Raw genomic sequence first — 13596 nt, 5'->3', positions numbered from 1 at the left:
TAGTCTATAGTCTAGTCTATAGTCTAGTCTATAGTCTAGTCTATAGTCTAGTCTATAGTCCAGTCTATAGTCTAGTCTATAGTCTAGTCTATAGTCTAGTCTAGTCTAATCTAGTCTATAGTCTAGTCTATATTCTAGTTTAGAGTGTAGTCTATAGTCTAGTCTATAATCTATTCTAGTCTATAATCTAATCTATAGTCTAGTATATAGTCTAGTCTATAGTTTAGTCTTTAGTCCAGTCAATAGTCTAGTCTATAGTCTGGCCTATAGTCTAGTCTTTAGTCTTATCTATATTCTAGTCTATAGTCTAGTCTGTAGTCTAGTCTGAAGACTTGTCTATAGTCAAGTCTATAGTCTGGCATATAGTCTAGTCTATAGTCTAGTCTATAGTCTAGTCTATAGTCTAGTCTATAGTCTAGTCTATAGTCTAGTCTATAGTCTAGTCTATAGTCTAGTCTATAGTCTAGTCTATAGTCTAGTCTATAGTCTAGTCTATAGTCTAGTCTATAGTCTAGTCTATAGTCTAGTCTATAGTCTAGTCTATAGTCTACTCTATAGTATAGTCTATAGTCTAGTCTATAGTCTAGTCTATAGTCTAGTCTATAGTCTAGTCTATAATCTATAGTCTAGTCTATGGTCTAGTCTATATTCTAGTCTATAGTTTACTCTATAGTATATTCTATAATCTAGTTCTTGCTTGCATCTCTTTACAGTGAAGCTTCCAATAAAATACGTTCAAATCTTAGTCCCAGACTTTTTATGCCGGTAAGTTTTTTGAATCACACAATCGTAATAAATCGCGAATAATATTCTTTTTGCCATTTTAGAGAGCCCCTATCTACCGTTATACAACAAAAACTCAACATTGTCCCAAAGAACTTAAATCAAAATTTCTTAAAAGTCATAATTTGACAACTATTAATAGAAATACAGATTTTGCCAAAGATTCCAAAATACAGAAAAAGTGCCAACAAATACAAAACTCGGAAAATTTTTTAAAAAGATCCAGAGGAAAACTAGTTAAGAGGTCTCAACGGGAAAGTATGCAGAATATAACTGAGCATAGTTTTAAAAGGCCTAAACAAGCGGATCCAACAAGAAGTAAAGAAAGTAAAGCCTGTAATAATACTGCCAAACGTTTAAGGAAACAACAGAATCTAACAAAATCTAACTGCAATTTAGCGAAAGCTAAAAAATCGCTAACAAATTGTAAAGCTTTTAATAAGAAATCGAAAGAGAACGTTAAGGACAAATGGACGAATTTAAAGGTTATAGCCAATGAAAATTCCACAGATAATACTAGATATTTGACAGATGGAGAAATTGTTTTCTTAAGAGATAATGAGCGGGGTAATTATTTTAAAATTTGAAAATTTTTAGAAAAATCTCGATTAAAATTTCTTTATTTTTAATTATCAGGAAATATGGAACACTATTGCAGAGTCGAGAATAATAAAACGGTAAAAACTACGGGCACTTTTAATTTTGAAACTATTTGGAGTAGTCAGGAACAGAGCAAATCTTTTGATCTAAACTGTCAGAGAACGGCAGGTGAAAACCAAAGCAAATTTCAAACCAAAAATTACGGTAACAATAACACTGAGAATTCTCTAAAGAGTTCAGTACAAGGATCGGAATATAACTACCACCAGAGAGACACTTCAAGGGAACAAAACTCTACAGAATCGAGCATAAAGATAACAGATTTATACACAGAAAATCAAAGTAATTCTGGTCAAGAATCAGGTGGCGAAATTGTTCAGAATTATCTTCGATTACACGATAATGCTAAAGAATACAACATTGAGTGTGGAACCGACCACAACCAACCTAACGACCAGCAATCTTCTACAGCATTAATGCCTCTTCTGAACACTACAACAATAAGGATCCATAAACCCTATTTAACTTACAATAAGTGTAATTTTGAAGGACCGATACCAGTACTATGCATCCGAAATTTACCCTCAATAAATCAGAAATTTAATAACTCTCAAAGCGTTACAAATCTAAAGGAACCTTTCATCGTTAAACTACAAACGAATCCAGAAATATTACAGCCGACCTTGCAGCAAACTACAACAGAAACCGTTCCTATTCTCAAACCTCCAAAACCTGCAACAATCTTTAAACCTTATCTATTAAGCCCAGAAAACAAACAGACTTCCTCAGAATTTCCAACTTTAACTAACACATCCTCCACCTCCTCCACTACCTTAACTTCCACTCAACCCAATTTAACGTCTTCAGAAACTACTTCAAATTCTCTTCTACAACTACCACTTAGCTCGTATCTTAATCGTGCCACAGCAGCAGTTAGCGATTTTCAAGACACCGTTCATGCCTCAATGTCTTCAATATATGATTGTTCACTCACCGATAAAAACATTCATGAAGATCTTATTAATTTGGAAAATTCCGTTGATTCTTTTAATAAATTTCTGTTACAATCCTATAAGGATATGCAACTTATGGATTTAAAAACTACTAATTGTTTGGAGTATTTAAATAGCAAGAACCTTGATAGAAGATTTCAGGATCAGCATTTAAGGTAAATCGTTTAATAGCACTTAACAATATATAGCAACTTTTAAAATCATACCTTTAATATCAACCCTTTCAGGAACCTAATTTTTTAATTGTATTAAAAATTAAATGTTTTCCCCTGCCTGAACCCTTGATTGGACCCTCCCCCTACTAGGTTGTCGTGATTTATATACTTATGTCCCCCTTACGTCCTCCATAAAAAAAGAAAGCTGCTGCAGCCTGCTCAAATATTGGTCTTAAATTTTCTTAGCATTACTTTAGTTTTAGTTATTATTTAAATCATATTTTTAACCCATAATGGGTTTTCCACAATAACAACTTTAAACCTTTATATTTCTCTATATATAAATAAAAAATCTCAAGATATCCGTTTAACTACACAAATGCCCTTAAATTCATGAAGTCCCATTATAACATATTATGCACTTAAAGTTCAGTTCATGATCGGTTCAAGTTTAGTTTGATTCTACATAGTTCAGTTTAAGATCACTTCTAGTTCAGTTGTAGTTCAGTTGTAGTTCAGTTCTAGTTCAGTTCTAGTTCAGTTCTAGTTCAGTTCTAGTTCAGTTCTAGTTCAGTTCTAGTTCAGTTCTAGTTCAGTTCTAGTTAAGTTCTAGTTCAGTTCTAGTTCAGTTCTAGTTCAGTTCTAGTTCTGTTCTAGTTCTGTTCTAGTTCTGTTCTAGTTCTGTTCTAGTTCTGTTCTAGTTCTGTTCTAGTTCTGTTCTAGTTCTGTTCTAGTTCTGTTCTAGTTCTGTTCTAGTTCTGTTCTAGTTCTGTTCTAGTTCTGTTCTAGTTCTGTTCTAGTTCTGTTCTAGTTCTGTTCTAGTTCTGTTCTAGTTCTGTTCTAGTTCTGTTCTAGTTCTGTTCTAGTTCTGTTCTAGTTCTGTTCTAGTTCTGTTCTAGTTCTGTTCTAGTTCTGTTCTAGTTCTGTTCTAGTTCTGTTCTAGTTCTGTTCTAGTTCTGTTCTAGTTCTGTTCTAGTTCTGTTTTAGTTCTGTTCTAGTTCTGTTCTGTTCTAGTTCTGTTCTAGTTCTGTTCTAGTTCTGTTCTAGTTCTGTTCTAGTTCTGTTCTAGTTCTGTTCTAGTTCTGTTCTAGTTCTGTTCTAGTTCTGTTCTAGTTCTGTTCTAGTTCTGTTCTAGTTCTGTTCTAGTTCTGTTCTAGTTCTGTTCTAGTTCTGTTCTAGTTCTGTTCTAGTTCTGTTCTAGTTCTGTTCTAGTTCTGTTCTAGTTCTGTTCTAGTTCTGTTCTAGTTCTGTTCTAGTTCTGTTCTAGTTCTGTTCTAGGTTTGTTCTAGTTCTGTTCTAGTTCTGTTCTAGTTCTGTTCTAGTTCTGTTCTAGTTCTGTTCTAGTTCTGTTCTAGTTCTGTTCTAGTTCTGTTCTAGTTCTGTTCTAGTTCTGTTCTAGTTCTGTTCTAGTTCTGTTCTAGTTCTGTTCTAGTTCTGTTCTAGTTCTGTTCTAGTTCTGTTCTAGTTCTGTTCTAGTTCTGTTCTAGTTCTGTTCTAGTTCTGTTCTAGTTCTGTTCTAGTTCTGTTCTAGTTCTGTTCTAGTTCTGTTCTAGTTCTGTTCTAGTTCTGTTCTAGTTCTGTTCTAGTTCTGTTCTAGTTCTGTTCTAGTTCTGTTCTAGTTCTGTTCTACTTCTGTTCTAGTTCTGTTCTAGTTCTGTTCTAGTTCTGTTCTAGTTCTGTTCTAGTTCTGTTCTAGTTCTAGTTCTAGTTCTGTTCTAGTTCTGTTCTAGTTCTGTTCTAGTTCTGTTCTAGTTCTGTTCTAGTTCTGTTCTAGTTCTGTTCTAGTTCTGTTCTAGTTCTGTTCTAGTTCTAGTTCTGTTCTAGTTCTGTTCTAGTTCTAGTTCTGTTCTAGTTCTGTTCTAGTTCTGTTCTAGTTCTGTTCTAGTTCTGTTCTAGTTGTAGTTCTGTTCTAGTTCTGTTCTAGTTCTGTTCTAGTTCTGTTCTAGTTCAGTTCAGTTCTAACTAGTTCTAGTAAAGGAACTTTTTTCATATAATAAAAAGTTTATTATTCTTTCATTCAAGGTCTCAAGATACTTCTTTAAACAATCCTCCTACTAACTCAACAGACCCACGAGATACTGTAACAATACTAATAGAGGCGGATACTATGCCAACAAAAACGATCACCTTTAAAACATCCGATATAATATGTCCAAAAATCAACTTTAAAGAAATAGAAAGGAGTTGCAGTCAAGATATTCCAGTTCCATATAATAGTAGAAAACTCAAACGGAAAAATTCAGATGTGTCAATAGTTTCAAATATAAAATTAACCAATAATGAAATACTTAAGCAAATATTGCCAAATCTAAACAAAGAATCTGCCAACAGTTTTAAACACTCACAAATGGAATCTTATAAAGCTGATATTTTCAAAGATAGTCCAATAAATTCTTTGGAAGCATTTGTAGAAGAATCAATGAAAAGACCAGATTATATGAACAATTCATTACACTTGATTAATCTTCATGAGGAAGCTATGACAGAGGATGTTAATGGTTTTAATGAAAAAATTCTAATTACTGGGAAAAAGGACTATACTCTGAAGCAAACATTTGAGAAGGATCAAGATCAACAGAATAGATTAAAACGCAGAAGAAGTACATCAACTTCAATGAAAACGTATAACGAATCTCAAAGGTCATCAAGTTCAAAAAGACAAAGGCTGGAGAATGACTTAAATCAAAAGGATGCCAGTATTTTTATTGATAGCAAAAGCAGACCAAGGGACCAAATTTTGAAAGCTTCAGAAAACTCTGTTTCAACAACTTCCAATACATCTATATATAGTCTTATATATACCAAAGCACAAACTAATTATACATCATTTGCAACTCATAATCCTTTACGTTTATATAGGATTCCTAATCATCATAATCATCTGCACAAACCAATAGCAAGTCAAGCATCCACCGGAAATCCGATTACCTTAACCAATACTTATAATCACACTCGAGTAACTGAAAATCTCCCTGACGATCTAATGCCTTCAAAATATTCCCAAATTTATAGACCCCATTTATACCCCTACAATCTACATGACAACCAACAGCTTCAAGTTCCATATTACAATCCATTTATACCCGCAAATCAATATTACTCACATGATAAACTTTTTAAACCTTCAACCTCCAGTAACTCTTTTGAAATTCCAAAAAGTGTTCTTAATATGCGATATTTACCAAATCCCTATATTCTAGTTCTGTTCTAGTTCTAGTTCTGTTCTAGTTCTGTTCTAGTTCTAGTTCTGTTCTAGTTCTGTTCTAGTTCTGTTCTAGTTCTGTTCTAGTTCTGTTCTAGTTGTAGTTCTGTTCTAGTTCTGTTCTAGTTCTGTTCTAGTTCTGTTCTAGTTCAGTTCAGTTCTAACTAGTTCTAGTAAAGGAACTTTTTTCATATAATAAAAAGTTTATTATTCTTTCATTCAAGGTCTCAAGATACTTCTTTAAACAATCCTCCTACTAACTCAACAGACCCACGAGATACTGTAACAATACTAATAGAGGCGGATACTATGCCAACAAAAACGATCACCTTTAAAACATCCGATATAATATGTCCAAAAATCAACTTTAAAGAAATAGAAAGGAGTTGCAGTCAAGATATTCCAGTTCCATATAATAGTAGAAAACTCAAACGGAAAAATTCAGATGTGTCAATAGTTTCAAATATAAAATTAACCAATAATGAAATACTTAAGCAAATATTGCCAAATCTAAACAAAGAATCTGCCAACAGTTTTAAACACTCACAAATGGAATCTTATAAAGCTGATATTTTCAAAGATAGTCCAATAAATTCTTTGGAAGCATTTGTAGAAGAATCAATGAAAAGACCAGATTATATGAACAATTCATTACACTTGATTAATCTTCATGAGGAAGCTATGACAGAGGATGTTAATGGTTTTAATGAAAAAATTCTAATTACTGGGAAAAAGGACTATACTCTGAAGCAAACATTTGAGAAGGATCAAGATCAACAGAATAGATTAAAACGCAGAAGAAGTACATCAACTTCAATGAAAACGTATAACGAATCTCAAAGGTCATCAAGTTCAAAAAGACAAAGGCTGGAGAATGACTTAAATCAAAAGGATGCCAGTATTTTTATTGATAGCAAAAGCAGACCAAGGGACCAAATTTTGAAAGCTTCAGAAAACTCTGTTTCAACAACTTCCAATACATCTATATATAGTCTTATATATACCAAAGCACAAACTAATTATACATCATTTGCAACTCATAATCCTTTACGTTTATATAGGATTCCTAATCATCATAATCATCTGCACAAACCAATAGCAAGTCAAGCATCCACCGGAAATCCGATTACCTTAACCAATACTTATAATCACACTCGAGTAACTGAAAATCTCCCTGACGATCTAATGCCTTCAAAATATTCCCAAATTTATAGACCCCATTTATACCCCTACAATCTACATGACAACCAACAGCTTCAAGTTCCATATTACAATCCATTTATACCCGCAAATCAATATTACTCACATGATAAACTTTTTAAACCTTCAACCTCCAGTAACTCTTTTGAAATTCCAAAAAGTGTTCTTAATATGCGATATTTACCAAATCCCTATAGTTATCATCATTATCCCGATTTAGTGCCATACAATAAGTCATTTCCAGCTTCATACTTTCCTTTACCAAGAGATTTTGCCACTAGGCATCATTTGTTATATAATACAAATTCCCTAATATCACCTGCACCCCTACAACCATTTCTCAGTTCAGAATTTCAAAATCCAAATGATTAGTTGAGTCTTATGTTCAAGAAACGCACTGCCTTTGTAGTCTGATATATATAAAGAATGCAAAAGACTTCTTAAATATAAGATCACTTTTGTCAAGACTAAACTCCTCTGTGATATTTTCAACTCTGTGATTTTTCGAGTCTAGTCTATAGTCTAGTCTATAGTCTAGTCTATAGTCTAGTCTATAGTCTAGTCTATAGTCTAGTCTATAGTCTAGTCTATAGTCTAGTCTATAGTCTAGTCTATAGTCTAGTCTATAGTCTAGTCTATAGTCTAGACTATAGACTAGACTATAGATTAGACTATAGACTAGACTATAGATTAGACTATAGACTAGACTATAGTCTAGTCTATAGTATAGAAATCTACTTTAGCGATCAATTTTCTTTAGAAATCCTCTTCAAGATTTAGATTCTTCTATAGAAATCTAGTTAAATTATCAGTTTTCTTTAGAAATCGACTTCAATTATCGGTTTTCTATAGAAATCTTCTTTATGCTCGGTTTTCAATATCAACGATCAGTTTTCATTAGGAATCCTCTTCAATTACAATTTTCTACTTCAGCGATCAGTTTTCTTTAGAAATCCTCTTCAAGATTAAGTTTCTTTTATAGAAATCTACTTCAAAGATAAGTTTTCTTTAGAAATCAACTTCAGTATTCTGTTTCTTCTATAGAAATCTAGTTAAACGATTGGTTTTCTATATAGATCATCTTTATGATCGGGTTTTTTTAGATATATTATTTATGGTCGGTTTTCTATATAAATCTATATCAACGATCAGTTTTCTTTGGGAATCCTTTCAATATTAATTTTCTTCTATAGAAATATACTTCACTGATCAGTTTTCTTTAGAAATCTAATTCAGTATTCTGTTTCTTCTAAAGAAATCTATTTCAACGATCAGTTCTCTTTAGAAATCTATATCAACGATCAATTTTCTTTAGGAATTCTCTTCAATATTCAGTTTCTTCTATAGAAATCTGCCTCAACGATCAGTTTCCTTTAGAAATATACTTCAATGATAGGTTTTCTTAAATGTGTATCAACGATCAGTTTTCTCTAGGAATCCGCTTCAATATTAACTTTCTTTTACAGAAATCTGCTTCAACGATTAGTTTTCTTTAGAAATCTACTTCAGTATTCTGTTTCTTCTATAGAAATCTATTTCAACGATCAGTTATCTTCAGAAATCGACTCCAATGATCGTTTTTCATTAGAAATCTTCTTTATGATTGGTTTTCTATAGAAATCTATATCAACGATCAGTTTTCTTTAAGAATCCTCTTCAATATTCATTTTCTTCTATAGAAATCTATATCAACAATCAGTTCTCTTTAAGAATCCTCTTCAATATTCAAGTTTCTTCTATAGAAATCTACTTAAACGATCGGTTTTCTATATAGATCATCTTTATGATCGGTTTTCTTTACAAATCTTCTTTATGATCGGTTTCTATATAAATCTGTATCAACGATCAGTTTTCTTAAAGAATCCTCTTCAAAATTCAGTTCCATATATAGAAATCTTCTTCAATGATCAGTTTTCTTTAGGAATCCTCTTCAATATTCAGTTTCTTCTATAGAAATCTGCTTCAACGATCAGTTTTCTTTAGAAATATACTTCAATGATAGGTTTTCTTTAGAAATCTTCTTTATGATTGGTTTTCTATAGAAATCATTATCAACGATCAGGTTCAATATACATTTCTTCTATAGGAATCTACTTCAAAAGATCAAAATCTTCGTTAATGTTTGATATTCTTTAGAAATCTTATTCAATGATCGCTGTTCTTAAGAAATCTACTACCATCGATGGCTTTTCCTTAGAAATCTTCTTTAATGATCGATTTTCTTTAGAAATCTTCTGTAATGATCGCTGTTCTTAAGAAATCTACTTCGATGATCGGTTTCCTTATGAAATCTACTTCAACTGATCAAAATTTTCTTTAATGTTTGTTTTTCTTTAGAAATCTTCTTTAATAATCGTTGTTCTTAAGAAATCTACTACCATCGATGGCTTTTCCTTAGAAATCTTCTTTAATGATCGATTTTCTTTAGAAATCTTCTGTAATGATCGCTGTTCTTAAGAAATCTACTTCTGTGATCGGTTTTCTTATGAAATCTACTTCAACTGATTAAAATTTTCTTTAATGTTTGTTTTTCTTTAGAAATCTTCTTTAATAATCGTTGTTCTTAAGATATCTACTTCATCGTTGGCTTTTCCTTAGAAATTTTCTTTAACGATCGGTTTTCTTTGAAAATTATCATTAACGATCACTTTTCTTTACGATCAGTCTTCTTTACAGTTCTACTTCAAATGATTAGTTTTCCTTCAAATATTTTGTTTAAAAATCTACTTTATCGCTTAATTTCCTAAGGAAATGTATTGGACGTCTCAGTTTTTCAGAAATCTACTTTAACGATCACTGCACTGTTATTAATCTAAAATTAAAAAATAAAACTCAATATTTTTAATATTTTATTTATATTCATGAATATTTCGTATGTTTTATGTTTATTATTGTTTTTTTTTTTTTTGGAATATTTATTATGATTTTTTGTTTTTTGAAATTTTGCATTCTTTTAAATCTAAATAGAAATGTTCATGTGATTTCAAAACAATAAAAAAAGTATTTATAATTAAGAGCAATAATAGTTAATTAAGAGAAAATTAAACAATTTTCATAATTTTAAATTTTAATTTAATTAATTATAAATTATTAATAAAACTATAAATAATAATAAAAAACAAAGAAAAAATAAAACAATTAGTTAGAAAAAAACATAAATTAATACAGTTGTTTTTCTTTTTTATATAAATTTAAATGTATAGTTAATATTTTGTTGCTTAAACTTAAACTACAAAAGTTTTGCTTAAAAATTAAATTTTTTTCATTTCGATTTCAAAGTTTTTTTTTTTTAAATTGTTTCCTTTTCAAACCATTTAAAGGACATAGGAAGAGGGGTTTAAAAAAGCAGAGCAGTTTTTATAGGTTTAAATACATACTTATTAAATAAATACGTTATTTTCTTTTTGTTTGCTATTTGTTATAAACTTTTAAAAGAAAATTTGTAAAAAACTCATACAAACAACAAAAAAATTAATAATAAAAAATTTAATCTTTTTAAAAAAAAAATTGCAAACCCTTTTCTATTTTTTTACTTATTTTAAAAGTTAAATTTAAAATTATAAAAAAAATTTTTAAAATCTAAGAAACAATTTAAATTATTTAAAAAAAAATCCTAAATATTTACAGAATTTTAAAAAAAGCCAACCTTTCTCTTGCAATTCCTTTCTTCTCCTTCTGCATTTTTCTTCTCTTTAAGGAAACAAAAAAAAAATAATCACATTTTATTTAAGGTTTTAGCTTCATTTTAAATATTAAAATAATAATTGCAAAAAAAAGTGATAAATAATTAAAAAGTTTTTACTAAAAATAAAAAAAAGATTTGTGTTTTTTTTTTCTTTCTTCAGTTTTTCCAAACAGAAAAATTGTTCATGAAAATTTGTGTTTTGTTTTTTAAATAACTTAAGAATTTTCATCGGTTACATATATATAACCTTGTTGTTGTAAAATATTTAAACGTTTTTCCACAGCATCACGATCTGTAATAGAAAAAAAAGGAAAATAAATATTTTATTAATAAAAATCAAACGAAAAGAGAAATTGTTCAAGGATCTATCAAAACAAAACATTTTAAACAGTTTTCTTAAAAATTTCCTTCAATGAACAGTTTTTTATTGAAATCAACTTTAATGATCAGTTTTCTATAGACATATACTTCAATGATCAATTTTCTATAGAAAACATTATCAACGATCAGTTTGCAATAGAAATATACTACAATGATCAGTTTTCTATAGAAAACATCATCAACGATCAGTTTTCAACAGAAACCTATAGTAGTAGATGCAGTTTTATATAGAAATCAACTTTAACGATCAGTTTTCCATAGAAATTTTCTTCAATGATCAGTTTTCTATAGAAAACGTCATCTACAATCAATTTGCAATAGAAATATACTTCAATGATCATTTCTCTATAGAAATATTCTACAATATTCAGTTTTCTAAAGAAAACATCATCAACGATCAGTTTTATATTGAAATCAACTTTAACGATCAGTTTTCTATAGAAATTTACTTCAATGATCAATTTTCTATAGAAAACATTATCTACGATCAGTTTTTCATAGAAATATACTACAATGATAAGTTTCCTATAGAAAACATCATCAACAATCAGTTTTCTATAGAAATTTATTTCAATAATCAATTTTCTATAAAGAAAACATCATTTAACCGAAACCTACTACCTATGATCAGTTATATATTGAAATCAACTTTAACGATCAGTTTTTTATAGAAATCTACTTCAATAATAAATTTTCTATAGAAAACATCATCAACAATCAGTTTTCTACAGAAAACATTACCAACGATCAGTTTCTTACAGAAACCTATAGTAGTAGGATCAGTTTTATATTAAAATCAACTTTAACGATCAGTTTTCTATCGAAATCTACTTTAATCATCAATTTTCTATGTGAAAATATCATCAGCGATCAGTTTTCGATAGAAATTTACTTTAATGGTCAGTTTTTTTTATAGAAAACACTATCAACAATCAGTTTCCTTCAGAAACCTAATTTAATGATCAGTTTTATATTAAAATCAACTTTAACGATCAGTTTTTTATAGAAATCTACTTTAATCTTCAATTTTCTATGGAAAACATCATCAACGATCAGTTTTCTATAGAAATTTACTTCAATGATCAGTTTTTTATAGAAAACACCATTAACGATCAGTTTCCTTCAGAAACCTACTTTTATAATCAGTTTTATATTGAAATCAACTTAAACGATCAGTTTTTTTTATAAAAATATACTTTAATGGTCAGTTTTCTATAGAAAACATTATCACCGATCAGTTTTCTATAGAAAACATTATCAACGATCAGTTTTCTATAGAAAACATCATCAACGATCAGTTTTATATTGAAGTCAACTTTAACGATCAGTTTTCTATAGAAATTTAATTCAATGATAAATTTACTAAAGAAAACATCATCAACGATGTTGAAGTCAACTTAAACGATCAGTTTTCTATAGAAATTTAATTCAATGATCAGTTTTTTACAGAAAACAGCATTAACGATCAGTTTCCTTTAGAAACCTACTTTTATAATGAGTTTTATATTGAAATCAACTTAAACGATCAGTTTTTTATAGAAATATACTTCAGTGGTCAGTTTTCTATAGAAAACATCATCAACGATCAGTTTTCTATAGAAAACATTATCAGCGATCAGTTTTCTATAGAAAACATCATCAACGATCAGTTTTATATTGAAGTCAACTTTAACGATCAGTTTTCTATAGAAATTTACTTCAATAATCAGTTATCTATTAAAATTTTTCTTCAATGATCAGTTTTCTACAGAAATCTACTTCAATGATTACATTTCTAATGAAATCTTATTCAATGATCAGTTTTTTTTTTATAAAAATTTACTTTGATGATCAGTTTTTTATAGAAATAAACTTCAGCAATCAGTTTTCCATAAAAATTTTCTTTAATGATAAGCTTTCTATGGAAATGTACTTCAATGATCACTTTTCTATGTATTTTTTAATGATCAATTTTTGTTATAGAAAGCTTATTCAATCAATGATCAGTATTTTTTTTTAATCGAGTACATATAACGCGATCATCTTAAAAAAATCTACTACAGCAAAGATCAAGGATCAATTTTCCATAGATTTCTTTATAAACGATTAGTTTTCTTTAAAAATCTACTGCAACTTTTAGTTTTCTTAAGATAACTTCATTAGCGATCAGTTTACTTTATCAATGATTAAAACTTTATTATCGATCAGTTTTCTTAAAAAAAACCTATCATTTATCAGTTTTATATATAAAACTCCTTTACAAAACTTTATCATTGATCAGTTCTATATAAAACATCCCTTTATTGATCATTTTTCTATTGGAAACTTCATCATCATTCTTTATCGATCAGTTTTTATGGAAAACGTCATTATCGATCAGTTTTTATCATTTGTTACGATCGGTTTTTTAGAAAAATTTATTAGCGATATGTTATCTTTATTTTTTTACTTCTTTTATTGCTTCTGTTCATCATCATCTCATCGTCTCTCATCATCTAGAGAAAACTTGATCATCGATCAATATTTCACATAAAACTTTTCTATTGATCAGTTTTCTATAAAAAGAACTTCATTATCGTTTTTTTAACGATCTTTAAA

General features: G+C 29.3%; 2 protein-coding genes across 2 annotated transcripts in view; one reads left to right on the top strand and one right to left on the bottom strand.

Moving 5' to 3' along the window:
* Positions 1-660: 660 nt before the first annotated feature.
* On the top strand, positions 661-7325 carry LOC124420017. The gene is made up of 5 exons (XM_046951497.1): positions 661-765; positions 828-1350; positions 1420-2551; positions 4574-5755; positions 5978-7325. Exons 1-5 carry the CDS (start codon positions 760-762, stop codon positions 7323-7325), a joined length of 4191 nt encoding a protein of 1396 aa, XP_046807453.1. The 5' UTR covers positions 661-759.
* Positions 7326-10524: 3199 nt separating this feature from the next.
* Positions 10525-13596, bottom strand: part of LOC111683141 (serine/threonine-protein kinase unc-51) — a 36288-nt gene continuing 33216 nt past the window's right edge. The window contains exon 13 of the mRNA XM_046951265.1: positions 10525-10930. Within this exon, the coding sequence (XP_046807221.1) occupies positions 10854-10930 (77 nt within the window). The 3' untranslated portion in view covers positions 10525-10853. The remainder of the gene's footprint in view (positions 10931-13596) is intronic.

Source organism: Lucilia cuprina, chromosome 5 (assembly GCF_022045245.1).
Source record: "Lucilia cuprina isolate Lc7/37 chromosome 5, ASM2204524v1, whole genome shotgun sequence".
Classification (NCBI taxonomy): domain Eukaryota; kingdom Metazoa; phylum Arthropoda; class Insecta; order Diptera; family Calliphoridae; genus Lucilia; species Lucilia cuprina.
This window is presented reverse-complemented; position numbering and strand designations above follow the sequence as displayed.